We start from the raw sequence: 24,440 nt of genomic DNA on the forward strand, positions 1-24,440 counted from the left end.
AGAATTTCTAAAGAATTGGCTTATGGGATTCCAGCAAGTGCGGATAGGAGCGAGGAATCGTGCCCGAGTTTTTAAGACTTCTACTCATATGGGTCCTAGCTATGGATTGAGTACCGGATGCCAGAGGCAGTGGCAGAGGATTGGTGGGGACTTAATTGATGCTTGCATCTGTACAGTCATTACCATGATGACACTACTCTGAAGATTCTCCATTCGTAGTTGGAGAGATTGTTATATAGACCTTCACCAAGGAATGCCTCGAGTGCCTAAAGCATGATAGGTTTCGAGCGTGAGGTCTTTAACCTCATGCAGAACATAGTTTTGCCGGTATGCTTGTATCGATGCTTTTGGTACACGTACGGGAAACTTCATGTTCAAAAGCATGATTTTGTTACAAGAAGAAAGCTGACGATAGATCGTGAGCAGAAGAGGTCGACCGACATGCACTGACGCAGAGCATAGCTAGTTAGCTATCACGTGCCATTTCTTCGGAGTTCTTCGTAGGAGGACATGTAGAGAGACTTGGACGGGAGTATGCTTGCATCGATGCGTGTGTCGATTAGAAGCTTCATGCTCAAGGAACAAGATTTGTACGATGATTTTAAATACTGTATCGTTGTAGTTGTAAACAGTATTTCAGTTGTAAAGAATCATCATACTATGGTTGTATCATTTCAAGGTTGGTTGTACATTTCATTGTATTTTGAATACTATATGTATTACATGGGATTGTAATTGAGAAATTGTACATAAATGAAAGCAATGATATATGTTTTATTTATCCAGCAATTCATGAATGATTGCGAGTGATTTTGCTAGGATTGACATTGTTTTAGTTGATTAGTGTTCAACTGTGGTAACTCATGGGATTCGAGTGGGCCAACTGCGAAAGTTTGACTTGTGGTTAGTCTAGGCGTTTTCCTAGGATTGACCTAGTTAGTCAGTGGACTAAGGGTGTGCCAGCGATGAGTGGACTCATCTAGAGGCATTAGGGATATTGTTCGGTTTAGAACGTTGGGCTTCATTCTAAGTTGTTTTCTTAGAATAATAGGTTGTCTGACCTTCGTTAGGTTGAGACTTGTGATGATGGGCTTTCATCAGGGTTATCAGGTCCAGTATATGCCGAGATTTGTGGACTATGACCAGGACTAGACGTGAGGGGGCGCGACCCTATGCCAGTATTACTCTGGGAGTCTTTATACTTCAGAGGTTACCTGGGAGCCTTTGTGCTTCAGGAGATGGCGGTGGGAAGGCTACTTAGTCTAGGGATTTGGTAGCAGTCACGACAAGGTATGACCTTGGATTAGATATCAGGTTTGATATCGATGGTTCGATATCGTCTGGTGTGCCAAAGATATTGTTTATGTTCTGCTATGGGAACCAGTCTTGGATGGATTTCCGTGACGAGTGTGTACTCTGAGCAGATAGATTTTAACCTTTAAGTTATTGCTAGACGTGTGGATCTAGTAGGTGGACGGATTTCTACCAGCGATGGCTAGGGGTTGTCATCAGAATTATGGTTAGAGTTTTCCTGTGATAGGAGTTATCCAAGAACTTGGATAGGATGTTGTTTTAAGACTTCGACTCAAATGCGAGAACTACTCAATGATGGATGACTTCATCTGCGATGGATTATATCAGATGTTGAGGATTGTACATGACTATTTGAGATGTGAGGAAAGCGTGGCCTATGACCGTGAAACCTTGGTGGTTGTCCAGGTGGGTTGTTGAGGTAAGCTACCTTAGTCTTGAATTGTTGCACAATCTTAACAAGGGATATGATCAGGAGAGTGTCCGAAGATCGTGGGAATCTTTGGGATTCTTTAGTTATTCTTCTTGGACTTGACGAGCTGTGGTGTTCATTCTGAATGAACGAGGTAAGGATAGTGAATCCAGTGGTTGCGCTAAGCACTGTTTGATATTCTCAGATGTTGAGTGTAGGAGTTTCCATGGGATGGAAATGTGTTTAGTTTATCTTGATGTTTGCCTTGGGTAAACAAGACAGCGATTAGTAGTGCTGATGTGGCACGGGATCTGTGCTAATGACTACTAGTGGCTATTGGCTAACTCTGTCAGAGTTAGGTTGATTAAGTTCAGCATACGAGGCAGCTGTCGGTAGTGAGACACGAGATTGTGTCGATAGACTACTAATAGCTATTTACTGGTTATCAATCATGGTGTGTTGAAACCAAAACGATTTTGGTATTCCAAGGTGTTTGGGGATAGTTCTTCGTGGAAGTTGAGTCATGGTTATTGATTGAGCCACGTAGGTTTAGATGATCAGTGATTGTCTGATCAAATGAGCGCGAACATCAGTAGTTCAACGAGATCGATAGGGAAATCCAATCACTGATGATTTGGATAGAGCAATCGAAGAATACTTGGGTAGTATTTTGTCGCTTAGTGCTTAGGAGATGAGTACTTGGTACAGTCTCGGAACAGGTGATGCTTTGGGCCTCTAGGTTTTCCAGAGACGAATCTATCGAAAGATTGCAATTGACTTGTATGGTCAATTTAGGTGATAATTTGACGGTGGAGACAAGCGAAGGAATTGGTAACTCCCTGGATAGTGTTCTTGTCATGATGTCTTAGTATACTGTTGTGTTTGGATCCGACGAGTAGTTAGAAATGCTAATGGACATTAGCAAGGAACATCAGTTGTCTGATCCTGAGATGTGACATTAGTTGAGATCTGGTTCTCGAGAATCCAGCATAGTGTATCACTAATTTTCAGCATGTGGTGCGTGAGATCATTGAAATGATCGAGGCAGTCGCTGATCGACTAGGGAATCGACGAATTAGTTCGTTCAGTGCTGAGACTTATGCGTTCAGCAAGGGAGTGATTTGACTGTTGAGAATCCGTTGGGATTTAGTTTCCATAATCTTTAATTTCAACCATGGTAGGTTGGGACGAGCGATGATGGTATCATCAGATACTCAGTGTTGAGTTATACCAGGCGCATGTAACTGTTGAGTTTTGAGACGGAATAGGAAGCGTTTCCATATGTCTGTGCACTGTGGAATGTCCCAGTCGAGCATATTGGTGGGAGCTTGCCTTAGTCTTGATGTGTGCACAGTGATTGCGAGTATGTAAAAACTATCAGGAGGATGTTCATCGATTGAATTCATGAGGTGAATAACCTATGATCGATATGGTGTAGATCAGCAAAGGCGTGATGACTTCCATTGCAATGTATGCGTGACTTCGCAAGCCAACGGCTAGGAGATGACTTCGCGTCATTATGTACGAGTGATAGTTCTCATCGAGGCATAGTGTTGAGTTATACTGAGAAACGTGAACTGTGATTTGCACTGGACATGGTATTGAATTCCCCGTATTGCTTGGGAAGCTCATTGCTTCGGTAAGGCATGGGAAGGATGACCAGTCTGGAAATCGTGATAAGCAGTCATATTGTAGTATGACCTTGGGTCAACTAGATTCTCTTAGGGAGAAATTTGGGCCTTGTTGTGACAGCACAGTATTGGGAATGGTGTTTCCTAACTAGAGGTGTTGAGCACCGAGAACTTTTGGAACCATTAGATGTTAGATCTAATTTGGTGATTCGACGAATGTAGTAAAACCAGTCAGGTTATGACTTGGTCTTCATCAGTATAAGATTTCCTTTGAGACGATGATCTTGATCAAGCGGGTTTCTGTATCCTTTGTGACCAGAGAGATCTTGGTCAGTGTGGAGGACGTATCAGTGTTGTGGTACTCTAGCGCCAGAGGAGTTTCGACTGCCGACCAGTAACGCAGTGGTTTTTTCAGCTAGAAGAATGTTAATGTGGTTCAGCATTAATGGAGCTAGCAGGGAATTCGACAAGAGTCTGGGCGTGTCGGAATCTATTTCGACCAGACACTTGGGCAAGGGTCTTTAATTTGTTCTCGAGGTTCTACCCTAGATTTCGAGGATGAAATCTTTTAAGGGGGGGGGGGGGGGGGGGGAATGTAGTGACTCGTATCCAGAATTAACAATTAATAAGTAATTAATCGTGTAATCATGTTTAGATTAAGTAAAACATGATTAATGAAATTCCAAATGGGTTAACGGAGTCCAGAAATGGATTCAGGACACTCAAAAATGGTCGGGAAGGTTCCGAGGGTTCGGATGGTTCGGAGGCTCCGAACCGGGTTAGGAGGCTCCGAACGGGTTCGGAGGATCCGAACTCGGATCGGAGGCTCCGAAGATAATGCGTCATGGGTGATATCATTGATGGGACTTCGGAGGATCCAAAGTCAGGATCGGAGGCTCCGAACAGGAACAGAGGCTTCGAAGTCAGGAACGGGGGATCCGAACCAGTTCGAAGGATCCGAAGTCGAGTTCGGACGGCCCGAACTTCGCCTATAAATAGAGGTCCGAAATTTCATTTTCAACTCGCACCTCTCCTTTTCCTCTCTCAATTTCTAGGTCTTCTAACTCAGATCTAGGGAGTTCTAGGCATCCTATTGGGAATCCGGAAGTGGCATAGCGATCCCGACGTCGAGGTGGAGCTGTGCCTAAGTTTTGAGGCAATTTCCATCAGTGGGCTGACGACGGACGCAGGTATAGCTATGGTCTCCTTAAATTATTTAGGAGTATGCAATAGCTTAATTAAGGATTTTAGAGCTTAATTATTGATGCATGAGTATTTGCATTGTAGAGCTCATGTAGGCTTGGAACCTAGAGTGGGACTGCTAGGAACTGCCTGTAGAAAGGTACGTAAGTACAGACTGAGATAGCCAGCGGGTTTTGCATGCTTATATGTTGCATTTGTGTGTCATATTATTATGCAGCATGTGCATATCATATTGTGCATGTCCATCTTTTGAGATGAGTCATGTAGGGTCGCTCAGCCCTGTTTGGACGGTTGATGTCTAGTGCCCAGTGACTGACGGGTCATGGGTGATTAGCATCTGGAGGATACGGTCTACGTCCAGTAGGAATGAGCAGTGTACGCAGGGTTTGCTCCCCGGGTTATACCACTCATGTCCTAGGCGCCATTACTGAGCAGTTGTATACAGTTATCCCAGATATGGATACTCTATCATTTGCATGCATCATATTTGTATGTTTTACCCAGTGCTTTCGTATTGAGCTTAGAGCTCACGTCCAGTCTTTTCTGTGTATCTGGACACCCCATTCGACGGGGCAGGTGTAGGTGCAGGTTTGAGCACGAGGAGCTTGGAGTAGCCAACAACCAGTGAAGACAGCAGGATTAGCTGTTGGTTTTGCCTTTAGGCTATTTATTCGATTTGGTTGTATAAATCGAATTTGTTTAACCGGTTGTATTCTGCCGGTCTGATTTTATTGAAGTCTTCCGCAGCGATTTATTTAATGCATGCTTAATTATGCTCTTAACTCTGATTAGGTAGTGGATCCGGGTAGGGTCGCTACAAGTCCCAAATGTTTGGACACATTCCCGGTTCAGTCCTAAATGTTTGGACGTTCTCGGTTTGATCCCAAATGTTTTCCAAAAATTTCCGGTTCAGTCCTAAATGTTTATACGTTCCCGGTTTGGTCCTAAATGTTTTCCAAAAGTTCCAGTTTCAGTCCTAAATATTTTTATTTTGCCGATTTCGTCCCAAATAGTTCTCAAAAGTTTCCGGCTTGATCCTTTCATCTACTCGTATGTTAAAACTAACACCGCGTAGTGTTAAAACACAATTTTATTAGAGTTTTTATCCAAATTTAAATCAATTTTACACAATGTTCAAAATGAAAATATTAAATTCATGATGCTACAAAATAAAAAACTTAAATAAAATAAACGAAACTTAAAGAATTAAAATTTAATGATGTTATTTATATTTCTATTAATTTTGTTATATTCTCATTCATGATGCTTGCACATTTAAGAAAAAAATTTGGAAGTTGGAAAAAAAATATCTTTTTCAAACTCTTTTCATAATTTAAAAAATTAGTATATGAGAAAAATTTACTATTAAATAAAACTTAATTTCATCTCACTACTTCAACGTTGGTCAAATAATTCATTATATTTTCTCAATTGTTAAGCATAAGTATTATTCTCTTGAAAATTTTGTTGAAAATTCAAATATTTTGTGAAATAAGTAATACTAGTTATTTGCTAAAATTTTTTTTTATTTCTTTGTGATTGATAATGTTTTTAACTATAAAATTGCACGGTTCAATTATTGCTTTATTCTATAATTTTATTTTGCATAATTTAGATTATATTTTCATTTGAAAGACATTTAGATTATATTTTCATTTGAAAGACATTATCGTTCATTTATTATTATTATTATTATTATTATTATTATTATTATTATTATTATTATTATTATTAACTTCTATTTTATTTAACTTTGTCTTTTGTTTGTAAGTTTTTTTATCACGCTTTGTTTGTAGATGGAAGGACCAAATCGAAAACTTTTGGAAAATATTTAGGACGAAATATGAAACGTAAAACATTCAAGACTGAACTGAGAACTTTTTGAAAACATTTGGGACCAAACCGGGAACATAAAAACATTTAGGACTGAATCGGAAATTTTTGAAAAATATTTGGGATCAAACCGGGAACGTCCAAACATTTAGGAATGAACCGAAAATATGTCCAAATATTTATGACTAAACCGGGATTTCTCCCCACATCCAGTATTTGGACCACAGAATTTCCGAGAAACAGAGCATACAATTCAAGAAACACGTGAGCGGAAATTGGGGGAGGGATGGTGGTTAGCAGGATACTAGGAGCTAGCTTTGGCCTACTTTTTGAGGGAGGGAAGGAAGTCGGAGGATGAAAATGAGACGTGAAATGAAATAAAGAGACACGAGAGAATCTCATCTCTGGTAAATAAATATTATGAATTGTGATTATAAATTATATATTTTTTATTAAAAATTTATTAACAAAAATCCGGATATCTAGGCTATTATCATAAGTGAACCCAACATTATTCTATAATCTAGTTTGGATTTTAATGGACATTAAAATAATAAACAAATCCATATTGTTATTGTTTTAGTTTTTTGCTTCGATTTGAACTAAAATATATGTGAAAAAAAGTTCATAAAACTATATAAAAGACAAAACATTATCACTCTCCCATTCCTTGCACACATATTAAATGTATTATTAAGTGTAAAGATTATTTTTAAAAAAATATTCATGAGATTTATAAATTCATAATCTAACAAAGATATTTTGCATGAAGTGCACCTTCCCGATAATTATTGTAAGCGAATCGTGGTTTAAATTATACATAAGAAAATGGTAAATTATGGATAATTTACTCCCTGTTTTTTTATTGCAAGATGTTGAATATCTAAATTGTCAGAAAAAGAATACATACATTCGAGTTTTAAATTACAAGTTTTTGTTCTGGGGATGTGTCAATTTCTTGTTATAAATATTCCATTGCAACTAATGTATGAAATAGATCAACTATTGTATGAAATAGATAGACCCAATATATATTACGATGAAAAATAATATTTTCAATATAAATAAATTAAATGAAATAAAAATCATTTAGAAAATAATCTAACCATAAAACAAAATAAACCTATGTTTTCAGCCATTATCTAAATTCTCCCCAATAATATAAGAGGAATCGGAACAAATATGTAATCATACTACTGGTAACGCATTTAATACATGCAGTTATGACAATAATTAACACAAATAATTATTCATCGTGCAACTTTACGCATACACATCGAAAACTTAACGCAGTAACATTAAATATAAAGCATAAAAACTAGTCCCGACTCGAGAGATTATTTTGGTGGTGGCCAAGGATGGTAGTTTCTAATTCGAACTTCCCCCTGAAACATCAGAACCAGCAATTGAGCCATCTTCAGTATTTGCTGGGGAGCCATCACCACGATCAGTTTTCCTACATTAGAATGTAACAAATAATATCAGCAAGAAAAATACATTATAAGCATGAAGAGATCCTCCAAATTATACAACACATCTCATCCGAAAAAAGATGGTATAATGAATCAAGACACAGCATATGATTAATAAAAAATAACAAAGAGAAGAACGTATAGAAAAACCATGTGCTCACGAAACATCAAACACTGCCTCTTGAGCTAAGGAATCACAAAAGTGAAACTATCAACATCAAAGCCATCACAAAATAGTCACTTGAAGACTTAATTTGGCAAAATAGCACAAGGTTTTGATATTACCAGTACCAACTAATCACATAAAATAGTAATTAGACGCCTTTACAACACTAAGACCACGGACCACCTCAAAGCAACAACATAAAAAAATGCACACTTGTTAACAAAACTTACAAGCGGAAACCATTAAGTACTATAACTTGTTGAAATATAATACCATTTGAAAGGGGAGCCATCTTTACTTTCACATGATCCTTGAGAACTGACATAATTGTCGTCACTGGGCAGAAGTGTGACTTCTTCATTATCCTTTAAAAAACAAATAAAAGCAAAGACTGAGTGCTAAATTTCTTAGGCCAAGAATGAAGAAATCATACAATTATGACCCTTGCAAACAATCACATGTTTAGAATCTGAGCTAATATTCAAAACTTGTTCCTCATTTAACTACATAAAATAATATAATAAAAATAAAAAGAACGAGGTCAACACAATGGAGATAGCACCTTGATTTCACAAAACGCCGGTTTGTCCCCGCCCACACAATGAATAGCACCTCGAAAAAGTGGACACTCTTCACTTCCTCCTTCCTGTGCCCTGAAAGTCACCCCGAAATATGTAGATCCATAGTTGATCTTGCAAACCTTCACAAGCTTGAAGTTTTTTGCCTAGGACAAAATGCAAAACAGAACATTAAAATAACAGTGTATATCGCCGTAGAATGCAAATGCATCAAATAACTTATCAAACTTTGGTGTCATTGTAAAATTTCAAAGCTAATTCCGCTAAATCTCTAAGATTATCTTTTTTGTCAGCATTCACATATGTGATTCCTGCATCGACCGTTTCTCCATCATCATCAGGTGGCTCCATACAGAAATCACACAACTGTGGACAAGTTTAACCAAAGTTGAGTTAGCGACCATCCGATTCATGAGTTTAATGCTGCTGAATAAGTTTCTTGAAACGAACAAAACTGTCGGGCATTAAGACACTTGAAAATAAGTCTTGTTTGAGAAAAATCTATATGATCCATAAAATAACATGGACAATAAGAGAAAAAATTTCGTACTTCACGCAAATCCAGTAAGATGGATCTATAAGCCTCTGCAATTGCAAGAGGCTTGGATTCTGTGAACTCCCTGTGGCTGAATTCCATATCGCTGGATTCCATGTCGCTCTGATCCAAATCGGAAAGCTGTGTGTCGCTAAAGTCTAGATCATCGCTGCACGTTTCACATTGACAAACGAGAAAAAATAAACACAATGAAGAAACCCCAATCCAGTTTACAAGAAAAATAACCTAATAATCCTCAGTTTACAAACACAATTAATCGTTCAAACACAAATACATATGATAATTCAAACGCCGATCTATAAGACATCAAATCCTAAACAATACCTCGTTTCTATTTTTTGTTGAGGAATAGACATCATTTTGCAGAAATAACAGGGACGACGAACAATGAAGATATCGCAGAACAACCCTAGAAAGAATTAACGTGAGAATGTATGTGTTTATGTTTCCTCGGTTGCCTCAGTTTTAGACCATGGGTGTGTTTGGTGTAATGGATTAGAGCATGATAAATGTGTAAACCTTTGTTTGTCTCGTTTTTGCCAATTCCAATGAATCCCGAAGCCCCCGGATATGACACTGTTCAAATTGGAAAATAAGTCCCTCATTGGACATGGGTTTAGGAATCAGAAATTGTACAATAAATTGGATTATGAAGACCAATTACCAATATGCCCTTATTCTATATTTATTCATGGTAGTGCCCTTATCTAATATCTATCTATTTCTCTCTCTCTAGTTTATGTTTCCTCGGTGAGCTGTTTTAGGCCCAAATCTAATATCTATCTATTTCTATATCTCTAGTCTCTTATATATATATATATATATATATATATGTTGTAAAAAAATAAAAATTTATAAAAACTTAAAATATTCTCAATCTGCACACTTTAAATTTTCTTCTCTCAAATTCAATTGTATTTTTCATCAAAAATGAAGACCTATTTATAGATCCACATTTGAGATTAGTCCAAAAATAAATACATCATCATCTATATCATCACACACTAATTTTCCAAATTTTACGACTCAATATTCAACATTCAACATTCAATATTCAATATTCAACATAATAATAATAATAATAATAATAATAATAATAATAATAATAATAATAATAATCATAATATATTTTTCAACACTCCCCCTTGTGATGATGATTGTGATATGATAACTATCTTCATTACGTGTTTTATACTGCCTCGTTAAAAACCTTACTAGGAAAAACCCAGTGGGATAAAAACCATAGTAAAAAAAAAAGAGTGCAACCACGTAAACTCCCCCTCATATTAACATGAGTGGTTCTTCACATATTCCGCAGATTGCGCATCCCAATGTTGTATATATGCTTTTTGAATATCGTCGTGAGAAGTGCCTTTGTGAAGAGATCTGATCAGTTCTCACTTGATTGAATATAACAGATATCAATATCTTTATTCTTCTCAAGCTCTTGAGTATAGGCAACGAACTTTGGGGGTATATGTTTTGTTCTGTCACTTTTGATGTATCCTTCTTTCATTTGAGCAATACATGCAGCATTGTCTTCATACAACGTCACAGGTTTCTTGTCTACTGATAATCCACAAACAGTTTGGATATTTTGTGTCATTGATTTTAGCCAAACACATTCACGGCTTGCTTCATATAGCGCAATAATCTCAGCGTGATTTGATGAAGTTGTTACGAGTGTTTGTTTCTGTGAATGCCAAGAAATTGCGGTGCCTCCACGAGTAAATACATATCCGGTTTGGAAACGTGCCTTATGTGGATCAGATAAATATCCAGCATCGGCATAACCAATGATATTTTGATTGGTGTCTTTTGAGTACAAAAGTCTCAAATCTGTCGTTCCTCGTAGATAACGGAATATATGTTTAATTCCGTTCCAGTGCCTCTTTGTTGGATATGAACTAAATCTTGCCAATAAATTTACAGCAAAAGATATATCAGGTCTAGTGAAATTTTCAAGATACATAAGAGCACCAATGACACTTAGATATGGTACTTTTGGACCAAGAATAACTTTATCATCTTCACATGGACGGAATTGATCATTTTCTATGTTTAATGATCTTACAACCATTGGAGTACTTAATGGATTTGATTTATCCATATTAAAACGTTTAAGGATCTTTTCTGTATAATTTACCTGGTGAACAAAAATTTCACATTCTTTTTGTTCTATTTGCAAACCCAAACAGTACTTGGTTTTTCCAAGATCCTTCATTTCGAATTCTTCCTTCAAGTACATCATAACTTCTTGAATTTCTTTATTCGTTCCAATGATGTTTAAATCATCAACATATACAACAATAATTACACATCCGGATGTTGTTTTTTTGATGAAAACACAAGGGCATATTGGATCATTTACATATCCCTTTTTCATCAAGTGCTCACTTAGCCGATTATACCACATTCGGCCGGATTTCTTCAACCCATATAATGATCTTTGCAATTTTACAGAATAAAATTCTCTGGGTTTTGAACTTTGTACTTCAGGCATCTTAAATCCTTCAGGAATTTTCATGTATATATCACTATCAAGTGATCCGTATAAGTAAGTCGTAACAACATCCATCAGACACATTTCCAAATTTTTAGACACTGCAAAACTAATCAAATATCGAAACGTAATTGCATCCATAACAGGAGAATACGTTTCTTCATAATCAATTCCAGGCCTTTGAGAAAAACCTTGTGCAACAAGTCTAGCTTTATATCTTACTATTTCATTTTTTTCATTTCGTTTTCGAATAAAAACCCATTTGTATCCAACAGGTTTTACACCTGCAGGTGTGAGGACTATAGGTCCAAAAACATTGCTTTTATTTAGCGAATCCAATTCAACCTGGATGACATCTTTCCATTTTGCCCAATCATGATGAGTTTTACATTCACCAAAAGATTTTGGTTTATGATCTTCATTTTCATTTATGATTTCACATGCCACATTATAAGAAAATATCTCATCAATATCTTCTATATCTTTTTGGTTCCATATTTTTCCAGTATTAATATAATTGATAGAGATTTCACGATTCTCGTCAGTTTGTGGTTCTGACAGAACATTTTCATCATCAGGTATTTTTTCTGGAACACCTTTTTCTATTTTATGATCATCGTGTTTCTCTATGCCTTTTCTTTTCCGAGGATTTTTATCCTTGGAACCGACTGGCCTTCATGAGTGTCTTCAGTTTGTTTCTTTGGAATTAATTCGAGCAGGGGTATTTACAGCATGTATATATGATTTTGTTACCCCTTTTGTGTCTGCAAATGCATCTGGCATTTGATTTGAAATTCTTTGCAAGTGCACAATTTGTTGTACATCTTTCTCATATTGTTTGGTCCTTGGATCTAAATGTACAATGATGGTACATACCATGTGATTTCTTTTTCGATGTGTTTCTTTTCTCCCCCTAACATTGGAAATATTTCTTCATTAAAATGGCAATCAGCAAAACGTGTTATAAACATATCGTATGTCTGAGGCTCAAGATATCGAATGATTGATGGACTATCATAACCGATATAAATACCGATTTTTCTTTGAGGACCCATTTTTTATCATTGAGGTGGTGCAATAGGCGCATACACCATACATCCAAAAATTCTCAGATGAGATATATTTGGTTCTTTACCAAATGCAAGCTGCAATGGGGAGAATTTATGATATGCACTTGGTCTGATGCGAATTAATGCCGCAGCATGTAAAATTGCATGTACCCATATAGAAATAGGGAGTTTTGTTCTCATAATCATTGGTCTAGCAATCAGTTGTAGACGTTTAATCAATGATTCAGCTAATCCATTCTGTGTATGAACATGAGCAACATGATGTTCAACAGTAATTCCCATTGATATACAATAGTCATTGAAAGTTTGGGAAGTAAATTCTCCGGCATTATCAAGTCTTATTTTTTTCATTGTATAATCGGGAAATTGATTCCGCAATTTTATTATTTGAGCCATTAATCTTGCAAATGCCACATTTTGAGTTGACATTAAGCATACATGTGACCATCTGCTGGAGGCATCGATCAATACCATAAAATATCGAAATGGTCCACATGGTGGATGAATTGGCCCACAAATATCACCCTGAATACGTTCAAGAAATATGGGTGATTCTGTTTGGATTTTAGCTGGCGATGGTATTATAATAAGTTTTCCAAGAGAACATTCTTTACATTGAAACTTATTATTCTGAAAGATCTTCTGGTCTTTCAATGGATGACCATGCGTATTTTCAATCATTCTTTGCATCATTATTGAACCAGGATGTCCCAATCGATCATGCCAATTGGTTAATATTGAAGAACTATTAACCACCATATTTGATTCGATTGGCCTTATATGTGTATAATGCAATCCAGTAGGGAGCATTGATAATTTTTCAACCACATATTTCTTTCCTGATTTATATGTGGTAAGACACATATATTTCTGATTTCCATCAGTTATCGTCTCAGTATCATATCCATGAGAATATATGTCATTAAAACTCAACAAATTTCTTTTCGATTGTGGTGAATATAAAACATCATTTATCAGAAATTTTGTACCATTTGGTAACAAAAATTTTGCTTTACCACAACCTTCAATCAAGTCTACAGGACCTGATATTGTATTCACCATTGTTTTTGTTGGTTTTATTTCCAAGAAATATCTTTCATCTCTCAGAATAGTGTGAGTTGTACCACTATCCGGTATGCAAATTTCCATTATTTTATTTCCATGTTTGCTCATAGCATTTTCCATATCAAACTTCACAAAAATGCAATAAAGAAAAATTAAGTACAATACAAATGCAAAATATAACATGCTTTATAATACAAGAATGCATGAAAAATACAAATTTGTTACAATCTAGTTCCACCAATCTTTAATCAATGTCTTCGAAATCATTCAAAAAATCTGCAGCATTGAAACTAGTTGAAATAATTAAATGGTCACTATATTCAACAAAATGGGTCTCTTTTCCTTTCCCTTTTGTCGATTCTTTATAGAGCTTACATAGGTGCTCAGGAGTTCGACAAATATGTGACCAATGTCCTGGAGTGCCACATCTATAACAAACACTCTCAGATCTTTTTGATTGATTTTCATTTTCATTCGTATTTTCATGCTGCCTTTTTAGTTGGTGGTTTGTGACGTTCTTTTGAGATGAGTTATTGAAGTAACTTTCTCGATTATTTTCATATTCACGGCCGCGACCACGGCCGCGATCATTTTTACGTCCACGTCCACGCCCACGTCCTCGACCTCGTCCACGACCAAAATTTGGTCTATGCCTTTGATTTTGGTTTTCATTTTTAATTACGACATTTTCTTCTGGAAATGGCGTTGATCCAGTGGGTCGGGATTGATGATTTTTTACTAACAATTCGTTGTTCTTTTCCGCCACAAGAAGACATGAGATTAGTTCAGAATATCTCGAAAATCCACGCACTCTATACTGTTGTTGTAGAGTTATGTTTGATGCGTGGAATGTGAAAAATGTTTTTTCAAGAATTTCCATTTCAGTAATAACATGCCCATAAAATTTCAATTGCGAAACTATTCGATACATCGCAGAATTGTAATCACTGACTTTTTTAAAGTCTTGGAATCTCAACGTATTCCATTCATCACGGGCGGTCGGGAGTATAACTTTCCTTATATGCTCAAATTTTTCTTTCAGCCCTTTTCATAAAATCATTGGGTCTTTTTCTGTGAGATACTCACATTTCAATCCTCATCAAGATGTCTACGTAAGAAAATCATAGACTTTGCTTTTTCTTGTGAGGATGATATATTATTTTCTTTGATGGTATCATTTAGACCCAATGACTCAAGATGCATCTCTACATCAAGAGTCCATGACATATAATTCTTTTCAGTGATATCGAGCGCAACGAATTCAATCTTTGCCAAATTTGACATGGTGGTACTAGAAAAATAACAATGCATTTTATTAGTTAATTTCCATTAATATGACAATACAAAATAATGGAAGAACGAAGATTACAAATGCGTATATAAATAGATAAAAAGTATGTGGTGGAAAATCACTGGCGAGTACAAGACTCATGAGCATGATGATCATAATCGTTATGAAAAATAGCCTTATAAATGCCATCATCTCCATCTTCGAAAAATCGAGTAAGAAAATATTTTGAGAGAAAGAGTGAATTTTGGTGTTATTGAAAATGAGTATAAGTGAACATGTTTATAGGCCAAAAACTAGCCGTTTGTGACCGTTGGGGGTAAAAAAAAAAATCGATATATGTTGAATAAAAATTCGTGATAATGATGCAATGCATATAATGATAATCATAATTAAATAATTATGTATATCATATCACATTATTATAAGGTCAGTGTCGTAGACAGCCTTTTATATAATATTGTGAAATTATACCAATATAGTTAGTATAAAGTCAGGTATAGTATATCATATCACATTATTATAAGATCAGTGTCGTAGACAGCCTTTTATATAATATTGTGAAATTATACCAATATAGTTAGTATAAAGTCAGATATAGTATATCATATCACATTATTATAAGATCGGTGTCATAGACAACCTTTTATATAATAACATGAAATTATACAAATATGATTATATTGTTTAAGAACCTTAGAGGCTTTTATACTTGTCGTATCCCTTACCGGGAGTGTGGGATGTCGTCTTAACATCCTCCCAGGATTTATAACAAGTTTTTGAAATTTTTTTTATTTTTTTCATAACATGATATTATATATTAAATATATACACAATAAATAAATAAACAATAAAATAAATATTCATACTCTTGTTACCTTTTTCTTGTGTTTGTGAGCTTTTGAAATTTTACAAAACCTTCGAGCGATCGTGCTGATAACGTGTTGTGAAAAAGTAAAAATTTATAAAAACTCAAAAACTCAAAATATTCTCAAACTCCACACTTTAAAATTTCTTCTCTCAAATTCAATTGTATTTTTCATCACATATGAAGACCTATTTATAGATTCACATTTGAGATTAGTCCAAAAATAAATACATCATCATCTACATCATCACACACTAATATTCCATATTTTACAACTCAATATTCAACATTCACATTCAATATTCAATATTAAACATAATAATAATAATAATATATTTTTTAACATATATATATATATATATATATATATATATATAATTTTGATCACCTGCACCCTAGGGTGCAGGGATTTTCGGTACCGGGTTTTAGTGTAAAAAAACACTAAAACCCGGTCGCACACAAAAAACCTTGTACCCTAGGGTGTAGGTGATCATTACTATATATATATATATATATATATATATATATATATATATATATATATATATATATATATGAGTCTTGTTAATTTGGATTAGGTTCATTGGATCGACCTGTTTCGCCACACAATTTAAATGGGTTGGGTTGAAATTTTTTCAACCCGAATAAAGGTGGGCTAACCCTCCTAGGCCCACGACCCGAGCAGGTTGGCCCGCTGGCCTAAAGAATTATTGTTTATTTTTATTTTTATTGTGATATTTGTAATTTTTTTAATAAAAGTTGTGAATTTTTTTGTATCAATTACTTTATATAAAATTTACACATATGAAATTAATAATTAAAAATTTTATTAATATATTTCTATCAATATTTATTTATGAAATAAAATTTATAATTAACTATAATGACTTTTATTTATTTTTATTTGTATTGAGCCAATCCGCAGGCCGACCTGCCTAACCCGCAACCCACCTTGGGTTGGGTTGAAAATTTTCAGTCCATCGGGATGGTGGGCCGGCCCACCTTCGGCCCGCCAAAATGTGAGTTTTTGATAGGTTGGCCCGGCCTGCCATGGATTGGTCTGTCTGACAACTTCAATATTATGGCATGTCTCCATTGATACTATGAATTAGATAGATTTATTGGAGTCAACATATGCAACATTTGACATAATGATGATTGATATTCGGTCCTTTGGGTTTCTTTTGTGTATATTATGTAGAGCCGTCAATTTGGGTTAGGTTCATTGGATCGGCCCGTTTCGCCACACAATTTAAATTGGTTGGTTGAAATTTTTTCAACCCGAATAAAGGTGGGCTAACCCACCTAGGCCCGCGACTCGAGCGGGTTGGCCCGCTGGCCTAAAGAATTATTGTTTTATTTTTATTTTTATTGTGATATATGTAATTTTTTTAATAAAAGTTGTGATTTTTTTGTATTAATTACTTTATATAAAATTTACACGTATGAAATCAATAATTACAAATTTTATTAATATGTTTCTATCAATATTTATTTATGAAATGAAATTTATAATTAACTATAATGACTTTTATTTATTTTTATTTGTAGTGAGTCAATCCGCAGGCCGACCTGCCTAACCCGCAACCCACTTTGGGTTGTGTTGGGTTGAAAATTTTCAGTACATGGGGATGGTGGACTGGCTCGCCTTCGACCCACCAAAATTTGAATTTTTGATGGGTTGGCCCGGTCTGCCATGAATTGGCCTGTCTGACAACTCCAATATTATGGCATGTCTCCATTGATAGTATGAATTAGAGAGATTCATTGGAGTCAACATATCCAACATTTGACAGAAACAAAATTGGTTTGTCATATATCTATGCATATACAGTAATCATAACTCAAAAATAATCATCATATGTGTACAAATACTAACTGGACAAAAAAATGAATTTCATACCTATTTGAAGAAATAAATTGGTGTGCATCAAAGCTTCTGCATGGCGGAGAATTGGTGAGATAATAAAAGAGTTTGTGATGCATGGAGAGATTGATGATGAATATTGAGCAAGGTTTAAAGAATTTTTTTGTAATTTGATATGATATAAAAATTATTTTGATAAATTAACTTAATTGAAGGCTTTAATAGAAATCTAAAATTAATTATATTATTTTGGTGAAAGTTATTTAAGAAAATCACCCCAAACAAAATTGTATCATCTTTCATCAGCAATAGATTATTTCTACTAACATATATATACTAATTACATACGATCATTTCCATTTTTATTATTTTATATTTTATATTTCAAGTTTACAGTTTCACTTATGTGTTGAAAATTTGATAAATGGTTTCAAATAACAATCACATGACAAGCTTCGAGCTTGGATCATTCTGTTTGAAGAAATTTCTATTTGGAGAAATAATTTATATACTTTTGATGTTGATTTCCAATGTGTATCCCAAAATCCCTTTTTTATATTGTATATTTGGGTGTAAACGGGCCAAATTGAGCTGCATATTAAGAATATTAATTGAAGGCTCGAATTATACTGATAAGTGCATTTTATGCACTTAATTTGCATATGATTTAACTTGGCTTATGTGATGTATCGAGCGGGTTTATGTGTATTTTTTTTATGTTTGTGTGATATGCAAGGATTGGAAGCTAATTAACAAGAAGAAGCGGATGAACGAATTACGAAGCTGTAAGTTTTCAAAAATTATTGGAGCTGCTAGAAACATTCAAATTCGATCTCCATTGTTCAAATTGAATTTAGGATGTTTTAAAGCTGCTATCAAAATTTCAGCTCGATCCGACGGTTAGAACGTAAGATGATTTTTCAAGATTGTTGTGCGGTGGAATGCGTTGCACGAACACACCTGCTCCGGTTGATTCTTTGAACGTGAATGAGAGTGCGAAAGAGCATCGCAACTACGCTCTTCTCCTAGCGCACCCGCGCTGCTGCGTAAAGGAAATCTGCAAAATTCTCAACTTGGAAACTTGTGTTTACTTGTGGGATTTTATTTGCAGGCTTTGAGGATATATAAAAAGAGACTTGAAGGACATAATCAGCGGAGAGCCGCACCACAGAAACACAATGCATGCACAGAAGAGATTGAGAAGGAAGAAGAAGGTTGAACGTGAAGAAGAAGAAATCTGGAAAGGATCTGTAACGCCCCAAAATTTGATTAATTGAGATTATATGAGATTAATATCGATAATAAGTTATTAGAAAATTTGAGAATTTAATTGATATTTGATTAGGGACTGAATTGCAATTTTGAGGAATTCAGGGACCAAAATGCAATTTGTGGAATTTGACTTGGTCTTATGATATTTATATTGATGAGTGGGCTATCTTTCATTATTATCATCTTATTTCCTTCTCTCCAACACGGTTCATCCTACATTAAAGCCCAAACGTAAGTTTTAAGCTTTTCAAGTTTCGGGTTTGCTCGATTCGTCCGATAGATTTTAATTTGAAGGTAGTTTTGTGATCCCCGCGTCGAGGGCTTCATTTTATTGTAAGTATCTCTTTGATTAGTTATACTTCAATTTTTGGATGTTGTTGGAATCGAATTAAATTCGGATATGTTGTTCTTGAGCTAGGAGAGAACTTATATTTGAAGTCGGATCGGAAAAAGAACGACGTATGAATTTATTATGATTTTTTGAAGCAAAATTCAAAAATGTCAATTTCTGGGATTTACGGTCTTGACATGTTTTTGATGGAATTTTGATAAATTGATGATGATATGAGTTGGGTTTGAGGATTTATGAATTGTTGTTGATTTTTCGGTTAGCAAGTTTCTAGCCGTTATGCCGTCGATTCGAGTTTTGGAATATCGATGGGTTTGGTTTGATTAAGCCGTATTCGATTGGGTTTATTTGAATGATATATCTCTGTACAGATTTGATCGAAAGCTGATGATATCGAAATAATCAAAATTCAAAACGATAGACGAATTGATCAAGTTGATTTGGAGCATCAATTGAATCGAGAAAAGGTACAAGTCGACATTGAATTGAATAGGGACGAATACTCTAATCTGAGTTGATTTTTGATTTCCCTGAAATTACATACTTGCATGTTTATGAGAATTACTTGAATTATGTGTTTTAATGCTTTCGAATTTCATGTGCATTCATATTGAGCCAAAAGATTTGAGTACTTATAGAATTAGACGATTTGGGGACTATAATTGAGGGGCATTGGTCGATGATTTATCCAATGGCCGCGATTAAAAACACTCTTTATAGTGCTCCAAAGTCTAGAGGAAGCAAGATATACCGCATTTACCACGAACGGGAGAGTCGGTGTATGATGGTGATATCTTGGCCTTGGGATCCCAATTGAAAAACAAAGAATTTCCTTTTGATTATCCGATTTAGATAATCTTGAACCCCGATGACATGCATTGCATTTTATTGCATTTGAGTCGAGATGATGCTATTTCATGTCGTTGATTTACTACGTGAAACTAATTGTCTTGTTGCCCTATATCATGATTTTGATATATTAATTGATATTGCATGTCTTGTTTCTTTTACTGGGAATATTATTATCATCGGATTATCCGGCTGTTGTCTTGTTTTTGTATGTGTGCTTGGAAACAGGTGGGGCAGGACCGAGTCAGAGATCACATGACTAGGTGGTCGAGTGATAGAGTGAGGACTTGAGGCTTTTTTTAGAAGTCGAATAAGAAATTCGAACTTGTTATGTTTTTAGTTTTGGTACTTGGAAGTGTTTAAACTAGAAGCAATGTTTGTACTACCGAATCGCTTGTATGTGCAACTTTGGACTTGTTATGTATTGTATTATGCGAGTTGTTGTACCAAAGCATGTTGTGTTGTTGGGTTTTTATGAGTATTCGATGTTTCTTAGACCCCCGAGTATTTTAAATGTTGGAAAACTGTTCTAGAATGAAGATTTTTACCCAAAAATAGGTGCGCCCGATCTGCATTTTTTGACGGACCGAGCGCCTGCTGTTTTTTGAGTTTCTGTTTTGGTTTTCGGAGTGGGCACTCGGTCGGTGAATAGTAGCGGATTGAGCGCGGTTACTATTTGTAACGCCCGGAATTATTTAATTTTAATCCGGGAATAATTAATTTGGGAATATTTGGAGTTTTGATTTAAATTCTAATATTCTTAAATTGATTAGGATTGAATTTGAATGAATTGAGTAATTGAGGACTGAATTGCAATTATTGAGGTCTTGAGGGGCCAAAGTGCGATATGACTACACTTATCAGATTTCATGCTTAACTTATCAGCATGCACGTGTCAATCAACACATTTCATCAGATTTATTCAGACAAAAAGAAAAGCAAGAACCGAGAGGCAAAAGAAAAGATCTTTTCAATTCATTTCTTTATCTTGCGATTGCCATATCTTTTGACTCGATTATCCGAATTCGATTCCGAAAGATGTTTTGGAATCCTCTCGACAAGACCTTCGATTTGATGTAAGTTTTTCTGTCTTTCATGTTGGTTTGAGAATTCGAAATGGACAGGGATCAGAAGTTGGAATGAATTTGATGGTGTTGATCTTCTAGCTTTGATGTTCTTGAAGTTTGGTTAAAGAGTGATGTGTATATCATGTCCTTATGATTTCCAGATATGTTTAGATTGATATATACTTGCTGATATGTTGAGTTGAGTTGTTGAACAATTGATATGAATGTTAGAAATGATATAGAGCTTTGCGGGAATCGCCGAGTTATACCGAAATGCCGTCGAATTTTTGAATTGGAGTGATTTGATAGCATTCTTCAGCTTAGAAGTGGATGAGCTCTTAGCTGATGATTCTTTGCTTGTTATGTTGTTGTTTCAGTGCTTGAACAGGACATTTCAATTGATTAATCTCGACTTCGAAACTGATAGACGATAGCACAAGAATTGGACAAGCTCAAAGACATCCTAGACATCACATTTGAAAGGTAAAAGTGGACTACAATTTGATTGGGATTATAACTCGAGATGGTTGTATCGAGTTCCCTCAATTCACATACTTGTTTGTTTAAGTGCTCTTATGTGCTTTCTTTTGATTACTTGAATAAGTTCTGGATATAATGAATGCCCTGATTATGTTACATGTTGCATTCATCTTGATGACATATTCCTTTGAGTTTGAAATGAACGGACACGTTCGAATAGACGATTTGAGGGATTGTATATGTATGGCCTGGGTGGTTGTTTGAGCCTAGCGTCTGAGCTGCATATATAATGGCTTCAAAGTCTAGAGGAGCAAGATAGTAGCCCCACCTCGATAGGGTGTGTCGGTGGATTAGCTATGATATCTTCTTCTCGGGATCCCAATTGATGAATGATGAAAAGAACCTTTTTTTGAAAGCATGCATTGTATTTACTTCTATATCATGATTGTGATATTGATTATGCATGTTTAGTTGCTTTTACTGGGAAATCTATTTCTCACCGGAGTTATCCGGCTATTGTTTTGTTGTATGTGTCATTGCAATAGGAGGAAGTGGAACCGGGCAAAGGCGGACTTAAAGAACAAGGGATGAAATCGATATAGCGTGAGGATCCGAGTTAGGAGTTATGTGTGCTGTCATGAAGTTTAATGAGTCTTGATCATGATCATGTTAGAAGATACTTGTACCAAGACTTGTAGATGATTGAGTTGTGGCTTTGTTGATGTTTATAGGATTGGAAATATGTTGTAAATCCTTGAATCAACATAAGGTGTCTTGATCTGGATATATGACACTGTTATTACATGTTATGTGAATGATGATTATGTTATAAAGCCTTGGAATGGTTTATTACTAGCATTAAAAGCATGTTAGAATGCATAGTAGTTGTTATGCTTGATTTCATCATGTCTAGACTTTGGTAGGACATGATCTTGAATCAATCATAGGCATGATCTCGTTTTTGACAGCAGCTGAGCCATATTTTTTTTTCTGTTGGTTTGGCTGGCGCACGGGCGAGCTCCTGCTCGCGCGCGCGCGAGCCAAACCAGGGGACCTCGGTCCCATTGGCCGGCGCGCGCGCGAGGGGTGATGCCCGCGCGTGCGCAGTGCAATTTATTTTAAAAAAAAAATTTTTTTATTCTTTTTTTTAGACTTTGATTATTGTCTAACATGGTTTAATAATGATTAATGAGATTAATGAGAGATTAGAACTCGGGTCTTCACAACAGGTGGTATCAAAGCAAGAAAATTCTGGACTTAGATAGACAATGAGTGGGGTAGATCGAGTCTTCTGCCTTACTTATTTATGTTTTTTTTATCATGCTATGATTTAATTACGTGATTGACTTACATGTTTTAAATTCTAGCATGATTTACTTTCAAGTATTTTATTACAAGATGTTGTATTTATTTTATTTGAAAGTATGATTACGATGATTAAAGATGCATGCTTATGGGAATATCTGAACTAATAGAGGCATGTGATCTGTTAATTATGACATGCTACCTGATTATCTGAATTGATTGGAAGCATGTTTTATTTGAAGATTATGATTATTTATGTAAGATTGAATCAGAGCCGAGTCTTGATCAGAGGTAAGATGATCAGAGGAGGACTGAGATAATTTGATGATTTAGTATCCTAACCATGTTGATAATCAGATATGTCTCGAAGACCAGGCCGACCTCCTCTAAGACCCCAGGTTCCTATTTCTCTACCAGAACAGACAGTTCATACTCCACCGACAGTTGTTACACCGATAGTGCCTCAAGCTACTGCCGTGCCGAGTAATGAACAGGGAAGTACGTCAAGAGATATGACTGATATGACCGCAACTCCTATGGAAACACTTCTGAAACGTTTCCAATCCTACAAGCCGCCTACTTTGAAAGGTACAGAAAATGCTGTTGAATGTGAGGGATGGCTTGATGATATGGAGATGCTATTTGATTCACTTGACTACGGGGATGAACGGAGAGTTAGATTGATTGGGCACCAGTTGCATGAAGTTGCGAAGAGTTGGTGGTTCACTACAAAAAGAGCTTTGGAGCGTAGAGGAACTGTATTGACTTGGAATGTCTTCGAAACTGAGTTCTACCAACGCTTCTTTCCTGTGTCTTACCGCAAGGATAAAGGGGCTGAGTTTGCAAATCTGAAACAGGGGAATTTGAATATTGAAGACTACGTTGCAAAATTCTCTACACTGCTACGTTTTGCTCCACATGTTGCTGACAGTGACGAGGCTATGGCTGATCAGTTTATCAATGGCCTGAGTCCGGATGTTTTTACACTGGTGAATACAAGGCGACCGAATACTTTTGCTGATGCCTTGAACAGTGCCAAGGGAGCGGAAGCTGGTTTGATACAGCAGCGAGGAGCTTTGTATACCGCACAACCTGTAGCTCCAACTCCGCAACAACAACCTTTTCGATTTGAAGGTAGTAGTAGCAGTGGAAAGAAAAGGTTTTTGCAAGCAAGAGGAAAACAGTTTAAGAAGTCTGGGAGCAGTTCTTTGAGGTCCAGTAGTATGAAGCAGAAATCAGGAGTGTTCTGCAACAGTTGTGGTGGAAATCATCCAACCGATCAATGCCGAGGTGTA

The 24,440-nt window shown here is 35.8% G+C and overlaps 1 protein-coding gene across 2 annotated transcripts; it reads right to left on the bottom strand.

Moving 5' to 3' along the window:
- Positions 1 to 7,528: 7,528 nt before the first annotated feature.
- Positions 7,529 to 9,744, bottom strand: LOC140884699 (uncharacterized). 2 transcript variants are annotated; one of them, XM_073291540.1, is made up of 7 exons: positions 9,682 to 9,744; positions 9,487 to 9,571; positions 9,157 to 9,310; positions 8,835 to 8,972; positions 8,591 to 8,752; positions 8,302 to 8,393; positions 7,529 to 7,846 (listed from the first exon to the last, which is right to left on the bottom strand). In XM_073291540.1, the coding sequence occupies exons 2-7, from the start codon at positions 9,519 to 9,521 to the stop codon at positions 7,759 to 7,761; spliced, it is 669 nt and encodes a 222-aa protein (XP_073147641.1). In that variant the 5' UTR covers positions 9,522 to 9,571; positions 9,682 to 9,744; the 3' UTR covers positions 7,529 to 7,758. The 2 variants fall into 2 exon arrangements, with proteins under 2 accessions (XP_073147641.1, XP_073147640.1); XM_073291539.1 differs by lacking the exon at positions 9,682 to 9,744 and having other exon boundaries at positions 9,487 to 9,675.
- Between the last annotated feature and the right edge of the window lie 14,696 nt (positions 9,745 to 24,440).

This window comes from Henckelia pumila, chromosome 2 (genome assembly GCF_033568475.1).
Source record: "Henckelia pumila isolate YLH828 chromosome 2, ASM3356847v2, whole genome shotgun sequence".
Classification (NCBI taxonomy): Eukaryota; Viridiplantae; Streptophyta; class Magnoliopsida; order Lamiales; family Gesneriaceae; genus Henckelia; species Henckelia pumila.

Coding starts and splice junctions, on each gene's coding strand:
- LOC140884699 (XM_073291540.1), bottom strand. CDS start 9,521: ATGATGTCTATTCCTCAACAAAAAATAGAAACGAG. Junction 8,753..8,834: donor AATTTTACAATGACACCAAA/GTTTGATAAGTT, acceptor ATTTTGTCCTAG/GCAAAAAACTTCAAGCTTGT. Junction 7,847..8,301: donor GATGGCTCCCCTTTCAAATG/GTATTATATTTC, acceptor ATTCTAATGTAG/GAAAACTGATCGTGGTGATG.